General features: G+C 39.4%; 1 protein-coding gene across 1 annotated transcript in view; it reads right to left on the bottom strand.

The window, feature by feature from the left end:
* Window positions 1–6,010: 6,010 nt before the first annotated feature.
* LOC143040393 (protein Skeletor, isoforms B/C-like) overlaps window positions 6,011–15,892 on the bottom strand; it is a 33,720-nt gene continuing 23,838 nt past the window's right edge. Inside the window, exons 2-6 of the mRNA XM_076211416.1 lie at window positions 12,639–12,791; window positions 10,992–11,067; window positions 10,067–10,187; window positions 8,829–8,994; window positions 6,011–7,097 (exon numbers count right to left, since the gene is read on the bottom strand). Of these exons, the coding sequence (XP_076067531.1) occupies window positions 6,853–7,097; window positions 8,829–8,994; window positions 10,067–10,187; window positions 10,992–11,067; window positions 12,639–12,791 (761 nt within the window). The 3' untranslated portion in view covers window positions 6,011–6,852. The remainder of the gene's footprint in view (window positions 7,098–8,828; window positions 8,995–10,066; window positions 10,188–10,991; window positions 11,068–12,638; window positions 12,792–15,892) is intronic.

Raw genomic sequence — 15,892 nt, 5'->3', positions numbered from 1 at the left:
GTAAACAACACCCACTCTTCACACAACATATCACAAGTACCTGCAACAGAACACAAAAAATAAAAAACTACACCAGCAGCATACTACTCAAACATATACCACAACCTACCACCCATACCAGACAAAACATCCACACAGAAACATTCATATCCAGGTAACTAAACAAGCCCACACATAAGACACAGAACACCTCGTACTACGAGGCCCAGACAACAACACTCTTCTCTAAATAACGTGTAGTCTTCCTCTGGGGTTGTTGCCAGTTTCCTGGAGGCTGTGGGTCTTCTGCAAGAGAGAGCAGGGACAACATATTGATTGATTGGAGTGGTTGTACCTACAGCACTGTATGAACCAGAGACTCAGAATATAAGGGAGGCAGGAAGTCCAAATATGGTTGAGAAACATTATAGATATGGCAAGAAATACACATGGAATGAAGTCCTAATACTCATGTGGAAACAGAAAGGATAAATGTAGATTACAGGAGGCAGGTTAAAGAAGCTTACTGGTGCTCTTAGGTTAGCCAAAGATACCATCAGACTGTAGGCCTACCAGATGATTTACAGTCACCAAAAATGCATGAATTTTAACACATTCAAAACATTACCTGTGTATAGTGCGATCTCCTATTTTTTGAGTAAAAAAATTGTCAAAACTCATTTACTATACTTGAGTATATATAGTATGATAATACAAAACACATTGTTTTATATTGCTCAACACTTGCTCCAAATCCCCTTTCTTCCCCTAAAAATATATGATATATATATATATATATATATATATATATATATATATATATATATATATATATATATATATATATATATATATATCACACTTTCCATGCTCTATGAAGTGTTTAGGAATACATGTCTTCCCAATGACTCAACAAAATTTCTTCACCGGGTCACCTATGAACCAACAAATTGATCACCCTCCTGAATAACCCTGACCAATAAGCCATTTCAGTACCACTGGAAGTATTGAGGTATAGCTGTAAGGAACCCCTGCTGTATAACCACATGACCAACTTGATAATGCTGTGTACATAGAACAAGAATGGGAACATATTCAATAGAAAAGCACAAGATAGTGTATGCTAGAGTTTGGGCTAGGTACCTGAGTGAGGTTTTTATGTGTAAGCCCCATTTTGTAGATCTGAACATTATGTAGCTTTCAAAACAAGAGTCTCAACTTGTTGAACACAGAATGTAGCAGTTTCAGTTGCTACAGGCAAATGTCAGTGTTTAGAATAATTATAACAGGATAAACAGTTGCGTTTAAATAAAGTAGGAAGTGGATTGTTACTGATAATTATGGAAGGATAAGAAATGATAATGAAATTTATTTATTTGTTTTTTACTTTTCATTTTTCATTATTTTTTCTTTTGAAATTTAGGGTATATTAATAAGTAGGTTTTGACTGTGACATTATCCTTCCTATTTTGTTACTTTTCCTGAGAAGCTACTATGTTGCACAGTACAGTTGGTAATCATGGGGTAGTTTACAACAAACCTCAGTAAAAGGAAGAAGAGGTAAGCACTGGCTAGTTTTGCAACTGTACTTGATGAATTAGGTATTATGCGTGAAATATTGTTAATGAACTACTTAATGTACATATAGCCGGAAGTAATGCAGAGTTGACCTCATATTAGAAATTTAGCAAAATTCAGTGAGCTATATATTTATGTATGAAAGCGTAGTTAAAGCGGTGCTTGTTTTACAAGTCAAAGGTTAAGAAGATGAGAACCTGCCACAAAAATACTTATGTTCATATATTTTTAGAGCCTCTAGTTACTGGATTCAGTTTAGGTGGCTAACTTGCCTGTCTATATACAGCAGTCTTTCATTTTTTTTGTTTTTGTCCATGCAGTTTGTTTGGTAGGAGAAAGCGTTTTCCACCCAATGGAACATAAGCATTGTGCTTGCTTTTGTTTGGTGCTGTATTGTATAGGGCTCCTCTTCGCTAGACCAGTCACACAATGTTTTTCTTTTGCATAAAGTGCCTTTCAAATTGCAAATATAGTGTTATCATGCAATGAACAGTAGTAAACACTTGATAGTCCATAACCCCTTCACGACCAAAAGATTCTGGGCAACAGATTGGTCTCCCACAGAAAAAAGGGCCGCTGCAAGTTAGAGTACTCACAAAAAAAAGGAACAAATACATTACACAATAGGTATTACCACATTCGCATTTGACCTCACAGAGTAAATGAAAATAGCGTGAGAATGTAGTAATTCATTAAACACTTGCCTCTATCCATATTATTCTGTTATTCTAGACTATATTTATTATCCATGGTGGGAGTGACCAGGCAACCCTACATCCCTGAGGTGCTGAGGTGGAGGGAGTAGGTTATGGTGCATGTGTATGCTTTGATTTGGCCACCCTTATTATAATAGGAAAAAGATTACCGATTCATACAGATATTAAAGTTTTTTATAACAAAAAAACTGCCGGTACACATACAGTACCTGCACTTTCTTTGTTTACATTTTTCAGGTGAAAGCTTAAAATGAAAGTAAAGTTAGGGTAGGGGTTTGCAAAACACTGCCCGTGGGCCCTTGGAACTCGGTCCATCCATACTAAGAGGGTGCCTCAGGGATGAATGAGGTAGCCTGGTAGGAGTTAGAATAAAATGGAAGGTACCACTTGGTATGGAAGGGTTAAGATCGTAGATAACCCCTTTGCTATCGAGGAGGTACCATAGAGGTTAATTAAATAATATGGTAGAAACTAAAAGGTGTAAAGGGATGTTCCAAACTAGGACAGAAGGGGTTGAATGTATAAGAAAGTGTTCCAAAGACTTTGGTTATGTGTTGCCTGTACAGCAGATTTTTGAATTATGGTAGCATCTGTTGAACAATATTCAAATGAATATTTTGTGAATAAAGGATTGATTTTAAGTAGTATCATTACAATTGTGTGAGATTTGGCACTGAAAAACTGCACAGCAAGCAAAGACATCTGTATTATACTAAAGTTATGTGATTTTTTTTTTTTTTTTCATGATATTTGTTGAAAAAAAATCATGCTATTTCTATTTTTCATTATTGCCCATGACACTTGTACATGTTAGTATTTTCATATGAAATGAAGATACTCGATAGATTCTGCCTTTTTTATTCCATTTGTATATCATAATCAAACCAAGGGGTTTCCACATTTCCTCTTTTTTTTTTATTATTGGAAAAGGGTACATGGCTATGTGAAAACTACTCAAATTATGCTAGTCAGAAGTGTTTAATGTCAATAAATTTCTCACACATTGTCAAGTACTTTTAATAATCCCTGTCCCAGTATATTCGACATTTTATGATCCTTCACCTGTTAGAGTTTTATCAAGTATTCTTGATAAAGCTCTAACAAGCAAAATGTCTACTTTTAAAGACTGTTCATATGTGGTGTTCTTTTGATAGACTTCTCAGCAACTGCCAATTACATATATATATGAGACGTGTAAGATAAGGTTCATTAAGGAAGATAGAATGTGAACATATCAAATAGGGGGCTATGGCCTCCTCATGTCCTCCCCTCATGGAGGAAAACTAATTTGCCTTACCCCTTCCACATGATATTCTCTGGGAGTTGAGTCCTACCAGGGAAGTCGAGGTAGAATGTGCGGTAGTGATTCAGACTAATGGTACTGTATAGTTAGTCACTGTCAACAGTTCCTACTCTTAATAGGGGCCAAGGTTTTCTTATTTGGGTGTCTTGAGCCTTTCTTGAATCTTGTTCTGGGATCTTGCAACCCTCTGACTTGTCTCTATCTATGGTAAGAAGAGAGCAATATCTTGTGTGGGGATCCAGGGTTGGATATTTGGAGGAAGGCCAGGTACTGCCTCACAACCAGTTAGTTGTGCCAAGTGCAGGGCAGTGACTGAGACTGACAGTATATTCAGTTCCTATCAAGCCTCTCCTCTCCAACTATGGTATCTAACTTGTTCTTCATACCTGTCTACATACCAAGGGCCTTTTCTTCCTTACAAGGGCATTAGGCAAGTACCCACTCTCATCCACCATCCCTTCTCCCCCCGCATCCCAGCTCTACACACATGATGGATCATCCCTGCATCCTGCCCACCGCCCCAGGCCAGAAGCAATGCAGCAAGACACAGCAAGGCTGCTTCACCCAATTAACCCCTTCGTTACTGACCCGTCAACCTTACGTAAACAAACGTTTCAAACCGTCCCACGAATGGCTGGAGCCTTATGTTTGTAAACACAGACACTTGCCACCACGTGGGTAGAGATAACCCAGAAACCAAGGCCTTGAGAGCCCTCGATACACACAGCTTATAACTGTGACACGTGCGTGTCACGGGGAGCACGCTCGGTTCCTGGCAGGTGCACTCAGCTGTGACACGCAGGCGTCACAAAACACACATCCGGTACTCAAGGGGTTAATGACTACGTCATGCAGGAAGTAGTGGAGAGAAATATCTTTCAGCTGCATCAAAACATCACACACAACCACTACCCACCACCCATTCCCTCTCCTCCTTGGCCACAGCACCATCTACACACAGCCACTCTCTACTCCTATCTTCTGTCCACTTCCTTTCATGCTCAACAGACATTCCCCATCTGCTCAATACCCCTCTCACACCATCCATCCATCTCATCCTCAGTCATCCACTCAAGTTCATTCCCTCCACCTCTGCCTTCCACACCAATTTTCTTCCCTCATTCTTTCCACATGTCCAAACCATTCCAACACTCCCTCATCAGCCCCATCTGCCAATTTACCCCTCCACCACAGCTGTCCTCACCTCCTCATTTCTCACCCTATCTAACCTTGCAACACAAATTTTTCCTCTCTGCCTCTCTTAAATTCCATGTCTGTCCCATTCAGTGCTGTTGGCACAATCACTCCTTCATATAGTCTCCTCTTTGCATCCATTCCCAAATGCCCATTTCCCTGACTTTTTAATCCTCCAAGGTATTCTTCCTTATTTTTCCTACTAGAGATGAAAGTCCTTTGGCAGTAGTATATGAGAGCAGGGACAGAAAATGGCAATTTCAGGAAACCCTTTGTCATAACATTGCAGATGGCAAAGGCCTAGTGGCTACTCACTGCTGGGTCTGAGGTAGCAACATAGCTTGACAGAAGCTTGCATAACTGAGCAACCCTATTTAAGATCCACCATGTTCACCCCAACTTGGAAAGGGAAGGTGACTAGAAAAGGTATCCTAAACATAGATAGCATCTCTCGTATGGTTGGGGAGTTGGGAGATAGGGTTGAAAGAGTATTGGGATGGTTTGGACACATGGAAAGCATGAGTGAAGAAAGACTAGTAAAAGAGGTGTGGAAAGAGTGAACGTGAAGGGTCGATCTAGGATGAGATGGATGGATGGGCTAAAACGGGCCTTGGGAAAGGGGAATGTCTGTTGAGGAAGGACGGGAGAGGACAGAAGACAGATGTGAATGGAGAATGGTTGTATATGGATGATGCTGTAATGGATAGGGGGTGAGGGAGTATGTGTAAGAAATAATTTGATGCAGGATTTCTCCCCATATTCTACTTTTTGCATGAGGGTGGTCGCCGAATTAATGAAGTGGCCTTGCTGTGAATGTGCTGTGTCTTGCAACACTGATTCTGACCCAGGGCAGTGGGCGAGATGCAGGGATGACCCGTCATCCAGGAGGTGCCAAGATAAGAGGGAGGGGAGTGGAGAATGATAGGGATGGAATGGGTGGAAGTGGTTTTTATGCCTTTGTTTTTTGGCTACCTCCGTTTTAAGGGAAAAAAGCCTTTGGTATATGTATGTACACCACAATACTGGCTAAAGGCAATCCAATGAGACATATCATGAAGGAAAAAAGATACTATGGTCTCTTGCTCTCCTTCATTCTTATATTCTGTTTTTGTGGCGTAAGAGTTGGAATCCTCAAATTGAGCCAAACATCTGCAGCTCAAAAGAACACATCACTGTTTCGAAGTTGTTTTAGAATATCATTGCTTAACGGGTACGAGGGATAGAAAGTAAACCATTCATCTGAAGTTTAATTTTACTGGAGTGTCACACATGAAGCCTGCTCCATATAGCTACGCAACACATTCTATGTAGCGAATTTCTGTCCACACGCTGACTCCTGGCCAGAATTGTGGACAAAGGAATCAGATCGAATAAATAGGGTCTTCGAATCTTCATCATTAATTGATCCTCTTTCTTTTTCTTCCGTGTCTTCCTTAATGGTATTTGCTGAAGTATATATATAGCCGATGGATTCATTTTGTGGCCGAATGATGTACTGATTCGTAACTGCGTTAGCTAATATAGTACTTGTACAAGCATGAGTAAATACGAGTTACTGTCCCGTTGTTACCTTCACAGAGACTGAATAAACTAAACTCTTGACCTTGTAAATCATCAAGAAGGAAACTGTAGAGATGGTCAGGCAACTTTCCCTGCTAATATTTCTACACCATTTCCAGTCAACAAAAGGAATGATTACATTGAGATGAAGTATCACCAAAGGAAATTAATTCCTTTCGCCAACAAGCAAGATCAGTGAGTAGTTAGGTTGCATTGGAGATGATAATGTTTAAGAAGCGATGTTCAATACACCTCAGTAAGTCTAACAGTAGAGCTAAGTAATCAGTCGAAGACTTATACAGAGAAAAAGAGAAAAATAGAATTATAACAAAAGCAATACCTACAAACGTCCGCACATGGCTGACGACGGCAGTCTTAACAATAAAATCTATATTCAAATGAGATTTTCTGTGGAAATTGGGTGATAAAAGAAAACTAAGGTTCTGTCCATTTCACAGAAAATGGGAAATATTTCTGCCGCATTGATGTATTGCTGACAGTCGCTATAGCCTGGCTTTGCCTCTAAGGTAGGCTGGACAGTGCAGGGGGAACGTGCACGTCAGTTGGGAAAGTTGTGGAAGTAATCACTCCCAGTGTAGGAGACCAGACACCGAAGTACTGGACAGGCAGGCCCCTCACTTCCTTCGGGATGGACAACAAGAGTTCTTTGTTTTTGTAAATCTTCAGTGGAGCAAGACTGCCTGTTTCGTCGGGGACTTGCACACCGCTAGCATTGGTTGCACCACTTCCCATGACAAAGATAGCATCTGCCAAAGAAAAAATACATCGATTAGAGAAATTTCAGCAGACCAACTGTTAACAAAAAGATTGGGAGGATGTAAAAAAAATCGTAGTTACAAATACATTAATGAATAAATATTCCAATACAAGGATGGCCATAGATATTAAGGTACATATAGTTGGAGGTATCTCCCATGTATATACCATTCCCATCTGCCTATCGACAAGACGATTTGAGGAAATAAACAATTACTAGTCACTATAATTTAAAAAGATTAGCTTTGATTTAATCTGACAGTAGTAGATTATCATTGAGAGGAATTTGTATTATTTGTTTGAGAAAAGTTAGTTGTGATTTTATGTTTCACCATATATTGAAATTCTCTATCTGCCCATTTCGTGGGTGAAAAATCAAATAGTATAATTCCTGGTACAGTTTCATGACGCTATGAATGATATGGTACGTTGGTAAAAGAAAACAAAAAGAAAAAATGCAAAACATCGGTTCTATATCAGATACTTCGAAGCTTGAGAGTGGCTGCAGACAGTGTTATACAGAAGAGGGAGAAAGTATATATGTATATATATATATATATATATATATATATATATATATATATATATATATATATATATATATATATATATATATACACTATACACACACACACACACACACACACACACACACACACATATATATATATATATATATATATATATATATATATATATATATACACATATACCACCATTTTCCACTCTCATAAATATGGATTTGACAAGGATTCGTAACGTTTTAAAGGTGTTGAGGAGCCTACAGCAGAAGAAGCTGAATATCTGCGGCCGAAGCTGTCACCTTTACCCCATTATGAGCTCTAGGGACTGTTGGGGCAGGTGACAGTCACTGATGGGAATCGGAGAGGAATGCAGGACCAGCGGCGGCGCCAGGAATTTTTAGTTGGGGAGGCTAAGGGGGGTCTGAGCAAATTTTTTGGGGGGCTAATTGTAATATGATAATACACATATATTATCCTCATTTCAGAAGGGGAGGGGGTTAATGGTAGGGCTAGCACTGATGGCTGAGAAATCTTTAGCCCTGGCAATTAAAAACTCCACTTAATAAAATTATTTCAATGAGTGTTTTGAATTTTCAATTTGCTCATTTCAGTTGGGGGGGCTAATGGGGGTGTTGGCCACTTTTTTGGCGGGGCTAAAGCCCCCCCCCCCAAGCCCCCCCTGGCGCCGCCACTGTGCAGGACTCGAACCCACAACTGAACGAATGCGAGACAAGCACACTTCCGATGACGCTATTATAATTTTTATTTATTTATTTATTTGTTTATTTATCATTATCATAATATTTTCGCATACGACCTTGTTATGGACCTAAAGGTCTCCTGTCAGCATGCCCCGCCTTTGTAATCCTTTGTAATTCTTTGATTGAATACATTAATTGTGGGAGATGGGGTGTGTGTGTGTATACACGTGCGTTTGTACATGCGTGCCTGTGCGTTTGTGTTATTTGTAAGTCAAAGCGTATCAAGACAATAGCATGGAAGCACACTGCTCGGCGGTGCAGTGGTATCGTTCGCGACCGTTAATTCAGTGACCCGAGTTCGAGTCTCGCCCAGGGCTTAAAAAATACAGCATTGCTGTGTGTGTGTGTAACATTGCCCATAGATCGGGCCATATATGAGCTCTGAGCTCTCATCCGGAAGGATAATAGCTGCCAATCACGAATCCAGCACACGTACCAGGAACGGATCCGTCGTAGTTAAAACCGCTCACTCGAATGGTTGCTGTGTCTTCTAAAGTCACGCTCGATGACGTCAGGAATGGTACATCGCTTCTGAGGCCTTCAGACTTGACCTTCTTCGGCAGCTTAAGGTTCTTTGGGATTTTGACGTGACCGAAGTCGATCTGGGAGGAGAGGAAGGAAGGGAGAGTGAGAGGAAAACAAAGAAAAATGTCGACACTATAATTTTATATCTAATCGTCTTTTCATTTGTGTGTTTGTGTATCTGTTTATATATTTTTCATGTCGACAATATAATTTTATATCTAATCATCTTCTCGTTTGTGTGTCTGTGTATCTGTTTATACATTTTTTCATGTCGACATTACAATTTTATATCTAATCGTCTTTGTGTATCTATTTATATAGTTTTTATGTACTCGTTTATTTAATTACTTGTTCACTCTACTTAATCTGGAAGGAGAGTGAGATGAGAGCAAAGAAAAATGTCATCACAATTATATATCTGTTTGTCTTTTTGTCTGTGTATCTGTTTATATATATGTTTTCATGTAATCGTTTATTTAATTATCCATTTGTTCACTCAACTACTTAATCTGGAAGGAGAGTGAGATGAGAGCAAAGAAAAATGTCGACATCACAATTGCATATGTTTGTCATTTCATTTGTTTGTTGATCTGTTTACATTTTTTCATGTACTCATATATTCAACTATTCATTTGTTCACTCAACTACTTCTTAATCTGTTTACGTATCTATGTGTTTGTTTTTTCAAATCGTTTCTTTGAGCTGTTTAGTTTTTGTTTTCTTCTCTTATGTTAGTTTATTTACTTATAGTCTACATTTTATATGGTAGCTATATGTTTATTCGTTCGTTCATCAATTCATTTTCCTAGTTTTATGTCATACATTTACTCATACATTCATTTCTGTAATTGTATTTCATACAACAGGTATTCATCCACCAAGTTACTTCCTAATGTTATGTAATTTATACAATCACTTATGTGCGAGCATAATTACTGTAATACATTCATATATAGTTCATACATTAACTTTTATTTGTGTGAACGAGTGTGTGATTTCTGTCGTTTCATTCAACAGCTTTTCATTCATCAATTCATTTTCTAGTTTTATCTAATTCATACTTGTGTGTGTGTGTGTTTGTGCGTCTATGTAAAATGAGTGTATGGTTTCTGTCGTTTTTGCGACGAGCCTGGATTTCTGCATACTTACACCGAACTGTTTACACCAGACGGAGATCCACTGAATATCGCTGAAGGATCTTTGTCCTTTACGTGTCACAGGGAAGCGGAGGATCAGATTGGAGTTCTTGTAAGGTCCCAGGACATCGTTTCTGAATTACGAAAGAGAGGGAGAACATTAACGACAACCTGACGGGAAGACACGTCTACACAGAGTAGGCGTAGATGTCCAAATGAGGTATAAGATGTTGCAAAGTTGGTTTTTGGTGTTGTAATTATGCGAATTCAACAGGAAGGGGAAATAATTGTGGAGAGAGATGAGCATTTTTTTTTTTGTTACGGGTTTCCAATTAAAAAAAATAAGATGAATTATTGTCACAATGGAGATGAAAAAATCTTAGTATTTTACATCAATATAAACTGCTTGTCTGTATTGCAATTTAGTTTTAGGAAATATACATAAATATATTCATACATACGTAGATACATACAGTACATGTTTATATACGTACATAAATACACATATACATATATACATGCCCCTCCACACACACACACACACACACACACACAGAGAGAGAGAGAGAGAGAGAGAGAGAGAGAGAGAGAGAACATTCGCTACTTCCTTATAGGGATACTAGTTCAAACTTAACTAAATAGATTTTGAACAAAATCATGAATAAGTCTAGTACAGCATAGCACACCAAAAATGGCAGATAGACATCAACACATTGTCTAGTCAATGTTAAGAAAAAATAATTTGAGTTTTTATTCAGAGACAGACAAGATTCTTTTTAGAGTTAGGATTCGTTCTTAAAAATTAATTTTGTTAAGAGTAATTAAGGTAGAGAAATGCGCATAGAGAGAGAGAGAGAGAGAGAGAGAGAGAGAGAGAGGAACAGAGGTGGGCATTTCCGCGATCAATGTTTCCCTGTTCCCCATCCACATTTACTGACCTGAATTTCTCGTTTGGAATAATAAATCCTCTGCTGGAAGGGGTCGATTCTTTGTTCCCAGCGAAGAAGTAAGCATCTGCAAGTCAAGATAGATTAATTTCGTTTGATTTATCTCCAGAAATAGTTGAAGCTATTTGTGTCTGTTTTCTATCCTTCGCGTGTGTGTGTATGTGCGTCTTTGTACATGTACATGCGTGTACTGTGCTTTTACACACAGGGCAATGTGAAGCGAAGTGCGATAAGTTAACGATAGAGTGTCAGCCCTACATGTTCCTCAATCTTAAGATGCATGGGCCGCTTAAAGCTTATCGCTTTACAGCACCACTGCTTGAGAACCTCGTGCGAAAAGGGAAGATGTACATAAGTCTTCCCCTACAAGTACCTATCCTTGCCATTTCCAAGACTCCTTCTGTGTCTTCTCGGGGCTACAAAAGAACACAAGAACACAAGAATGAAGGAGACTGCAAGAGACCATAAGGCCCACACTAGGCAGCTCCGTATCCATCACCACCTGTCATCCCCATCCATAAATTTGTCTAATAGTTTCTTAAAACAACTGATAGTTTCAGCGCTTACTACATGGTTACTAAGTTTATTCCATTCGTCGACCTCCCTATAAGTAAACAAATTCTTGCCTATTTCCTTTTTAAATCTAAATTTGTCCAGTTTATAACCATTACTGCGAGTCCTGCCCTGTTGTTATAATATGATGACCTTGTTTGCATCACCCTTGTTAAAGCCTTTGATCCACTTGAACACCTCTATTAGATCACCCCGCACTCTGCGTCTTTCCAGAGAGTGTAAGTTAAGGTGCCCAAGCCTCTCTTCGTAAGGCAAATTTCTGAGTCCATGTAACTGGGTGCCTTGCGGTTCCAGGGGACCTCGAAGCAAGAAGGAGACCCACAGGTACGATGCAGATGCTCCTCGGTGTGTGGACGCGCCCTAGCATCTGTCAATCCTTTGACCCCCTGCTGTCTTGTTGCGCATGTCTTTTATAGCAAAGGCTAGGAGAAGGACAATCCACTGCTACCTGGATCTAGGCTGTGCTGTGACGAGAGAGTTCATGTGATTCGATGAACCAGAGAGCGCAATTGTCTGGAGCTTGTCTCCTAGTAGGGTTACCCATGGCATTACGGTCTCTGGAGAGGTTCCGGACAAACGCAGATCCAAACGGGAAAGTAAATCGACCAAACACGTGACGGGACTCTAAGCTAAGGGGTCGTCGATAAACGGATGCTCCAGAAGACCTTTGGAACTCCCAGTGGATCCTGGTCCTCTTGGAGCTTCCATACCACCGGATCCGAGACTTAAGAACTCCGCCTCAATCAGTTCGTTGCACAGGTCTCTTCACTTCTCTCAGAAGCGGAGACGTCGTTGTTGACATCGAGAGACCCCCATAAAGTAAAGGACGCAATCATATACGCGCATGCGCCTACACGTGTATGTATTTACCTAATTGTAATAGACATACAAGGATCTATATTTGTGTCATACTGTCTCTATTTGTATGTGTGCGTGTGTGTGTGTGTGCGTTTTATATGCCTTGTTCAAAGCACAACACTCACACCACACCCTGAACCGCTACCTCCACCAGATTCGAGAAGGAATAGGAAACAGTCGACGCGCTTCTTCGTTCGGCTTACTTACCGGGCGCCTCGCCGTCGTAATAGAAGTCCTTCAAGTAGATGGTCAGATTGTCAACAGCGTAGACTTTACCCCTGACGTCGTGATGGAGTTTCGACAATTCCCCGACGAACTCCCCATAATATGGCTCCTCTTCGGAGCGGGCAAACCCCAAACCTGTCAAAAGTAAACAAACAAATAAGTACATACATACATAAATACATGCATTAGGAAGGTATAATGTAGTAGCACATTTGTAAAATGAGACTTATTGACCCGCTGTCGGAGAATGAGATAAGAATGGACAAAAAATCTGCTGAAGAGGACCACAGATAGTGTTCGAAATATACAGATTTCCCCCCCCCCTCTTATCTCATTCTCCGAAGTCTCAACATACATACATATTCATACCAAGGGCTTTTTCCCCCTTATAAGGGAGGTAGCCAAAGTCAGAGGCATAAATTTACTACCACCCATTTCATCCCCATATATTCCACTCCCACTCACCACCCCTTCCTCTCTCCCTCTTTCATTGGCTCCTCCTGATAGGTAAATGAATAATTAAATGAATAAATACATAAGTAGACAGATACATGTCTAAATAAATACATAAATACTTTAATATATAAATAGATAAATCAATAAATAAATCAGCAGATAAGTAAAACACAGACAAATAGATGACACAGCCAGAGAACACATTAATCGATTAATATATATATATATATGTTTTTGTCAAACAAAAGCGAAACGTAAAGGGGACAGAGAATTCCATGGTGTTTATTGTGTGTACAAAATTCTTAGGGATATAAATTCCGTAAACACTGTGAAACAAAAGAAATGGAAGAAAGGCAGTGGGTCCTATTGATGCTGTATATGTTCGACTCTTAAAAATATTTAAACCCAAGAGTACCGTGACAAAACTAAAACAAAACTAAATATATTAATGAATAAATGAATGAATAAATTAATAAATAAATTAATAAATAGATAAGATAAATAAATAAATTGATAGATAAATAGATAAATGAATGAATAAATAAATAAATGAATACAGATAAACAGATAAATATAAAGAGGCGGGACCTCATGAGCATATCTCAAACCCCGTATACTAAAGCTAGACAAGAACAACTAAGTAAACACACGCGCGTGCGCGCACACGCACACACACACACACACACACACACACACACACACACACACATTTGTGTTATAGACCAGTCATACATCTACGACCCAGCCAAACCACCCCTCCCCCTCCCTCCCCTCCCTTCCTCACCCACGACTCTACAGAGAAAAGACGTGACCAAAATTGGAGAGGTTTGAAAATTGATGACCTGTTATTTTTCACCGTTTTTTGTTCGTAACTTAAAAGCCAGTGTTTTCTTTTTCATTTTCATTTCGTATACCCAGTTCCTTAATCATCTATTCACTTATCTAATGTATTTGATCATTTATACTATTTACTTGTTTATTCATGTTTATTTGTACTCACTTTTGTAATTCTATTTGTGTATTTACTTTTTATCTTAGTTATGTATTTAACTATCCATTGATGTATTTCATCTAACAATTCATTTATTCATCTAATCTTACCTATCTACTTATTCTATTAATTTATTTTGTGGAAAACTGGATAACGTGGTGCAGCAGAGCTGAAGGCGGAAGGGGTAGATAATCCATCTGTCTTGTGGACTTCGGAGTCTTTTTTGCAATATCCACCAGATGCGCTTCCGCGTTCATAATGTCACGCTTAACGCCCCGTCGACACGACCAACGTACCCTCTGCATGATTTGTTTTTATTTATTTATTTACTCCGTCTGGGGTATTGGCTGCATGTTATTGTGCAGTAAAATTTGCGCGGTAACATGCAGCCTATACTTAGGGTATAATATAGGGCGCCTCTGCGGACCAGAGGCATATATCATTTTGTCTATGTTAGAGGAAATCTATTCATAGAGTAATGATACTATTCTATTGTACTGTGACTGCCTCCTACCACCTTCTTAATACTGTCCAGAACAACTTTTTTGAATATATATTTCCATTTTCGCCTCTGTCCCCTGTGGTAGGGAGAAGAGAGAATACTGCCACCGAGTCTTCCAACTCGAGTCGTAAAGGCAACTAAAACGGGACGAAGTGATGGGACTAGGCATCCTGCTCAATATAACACTGAGGGGTACATTCCTACGAGAAATTAAAGCTAAAGAGGGTCTAGGAGGAGTTTTCCAACCAAAACCCAAGGTTTGGGTCTTTTAATGTGTATGGCTGTTATACAGATGAGAGTAAAAGGGAAGAGATAGGCAGAATGTTTGTGAGAAGATGGATGTGTTGCCATAAAATGAAACTAAGTTGAAAGGGAAGGGTGCTTTTGAATTTGGGAGCGTAGTGGGGAGGGTGTCGGGAGTGAGAAGAGAACGATGGAGGGAAGGGGTGGTTCTACCAGTAAGTGAGGAGATAGGTGTGGAGTGGAAGGTTTCTTCAAGGTTAATCTGGATGAAGGTGAAACTAGGAAGGGAGATGTAATCGCATGCGGTCCTGGTAGTGAGAATATTGTAGGGGAAAGGGAGACTTTTTGGATAGATTTAGATATGAAAGTTTAGAGAGTTTTGAGAGGAATATGAACATAGTAGTTTTGGGAGACCTCAATGCTAGAGTAGGGGATGAACTAAGAGAAAGTGTGGTTGGGAAGTGTGGAGTGCCAGGTAAAAATCATAGTGGAGAGTTAATGATAGATATGTGTTTAGAGAGTTGATGATAGCTAATACAGTGTTTAGGAAAAGAGTCAAGCATAAGTATACATGGGAGAAGGTGGTGAATGGAAAGGTGGTTGATAAGGCATTCATGGACTATGTAGTGGTATCCAGGGGAAGAGTAGGAAGAGTTCTGGATGTACATGTTCTTAGGGGAGAGAGTGGGGGTGACCCTTTGGTATATAGATAGATTTCTTTTTTTCTCCGGTTCGTGATTGCAGAGGGTGAATAGTTTTGACGGTAAAGCAGAGAGGTTTCAGACCGTACTTTCGAAAACTTTTCGTCAGTCCTGGAAAACGCTTTCTATCACTAGAAATTAGAATATCACCAGTTTTACTTGCTATACTTATGAAAAATACTGTTAGATTTGTAGGGAAAACATTAAGTCAGATAAACTTAACTAGAAAGCCAAGTATAATTCTTTTTAAAGGTAACATTGCTCGCAAGTTTTACCGTTCTCAAGATTGTCTCAATCTACAACTGTGGACCCGATGACACGTCTTGCCAATATTGTCTTCAAG

The sequence above is a fragment of the Oratosquilla oratoria genome, chromosome 28 (assembly GCF_046742065.1).
Source record: "Oratosquilla oratoria isolate Oo_2021 chromosome 28, ASM4674206v1, whole genome shotgun sequence".
NCBI lineage: Eukaryota > Metazoa > Arthropoda > Malacostraca > Stomatopoda > Squillidae > Oratosquilla > Oratosquilla oratoria.
Note: the sequence above shows the minus strand (reverse complement) of the source record. Positions and strands in the feature narration are given on the sequence as shown.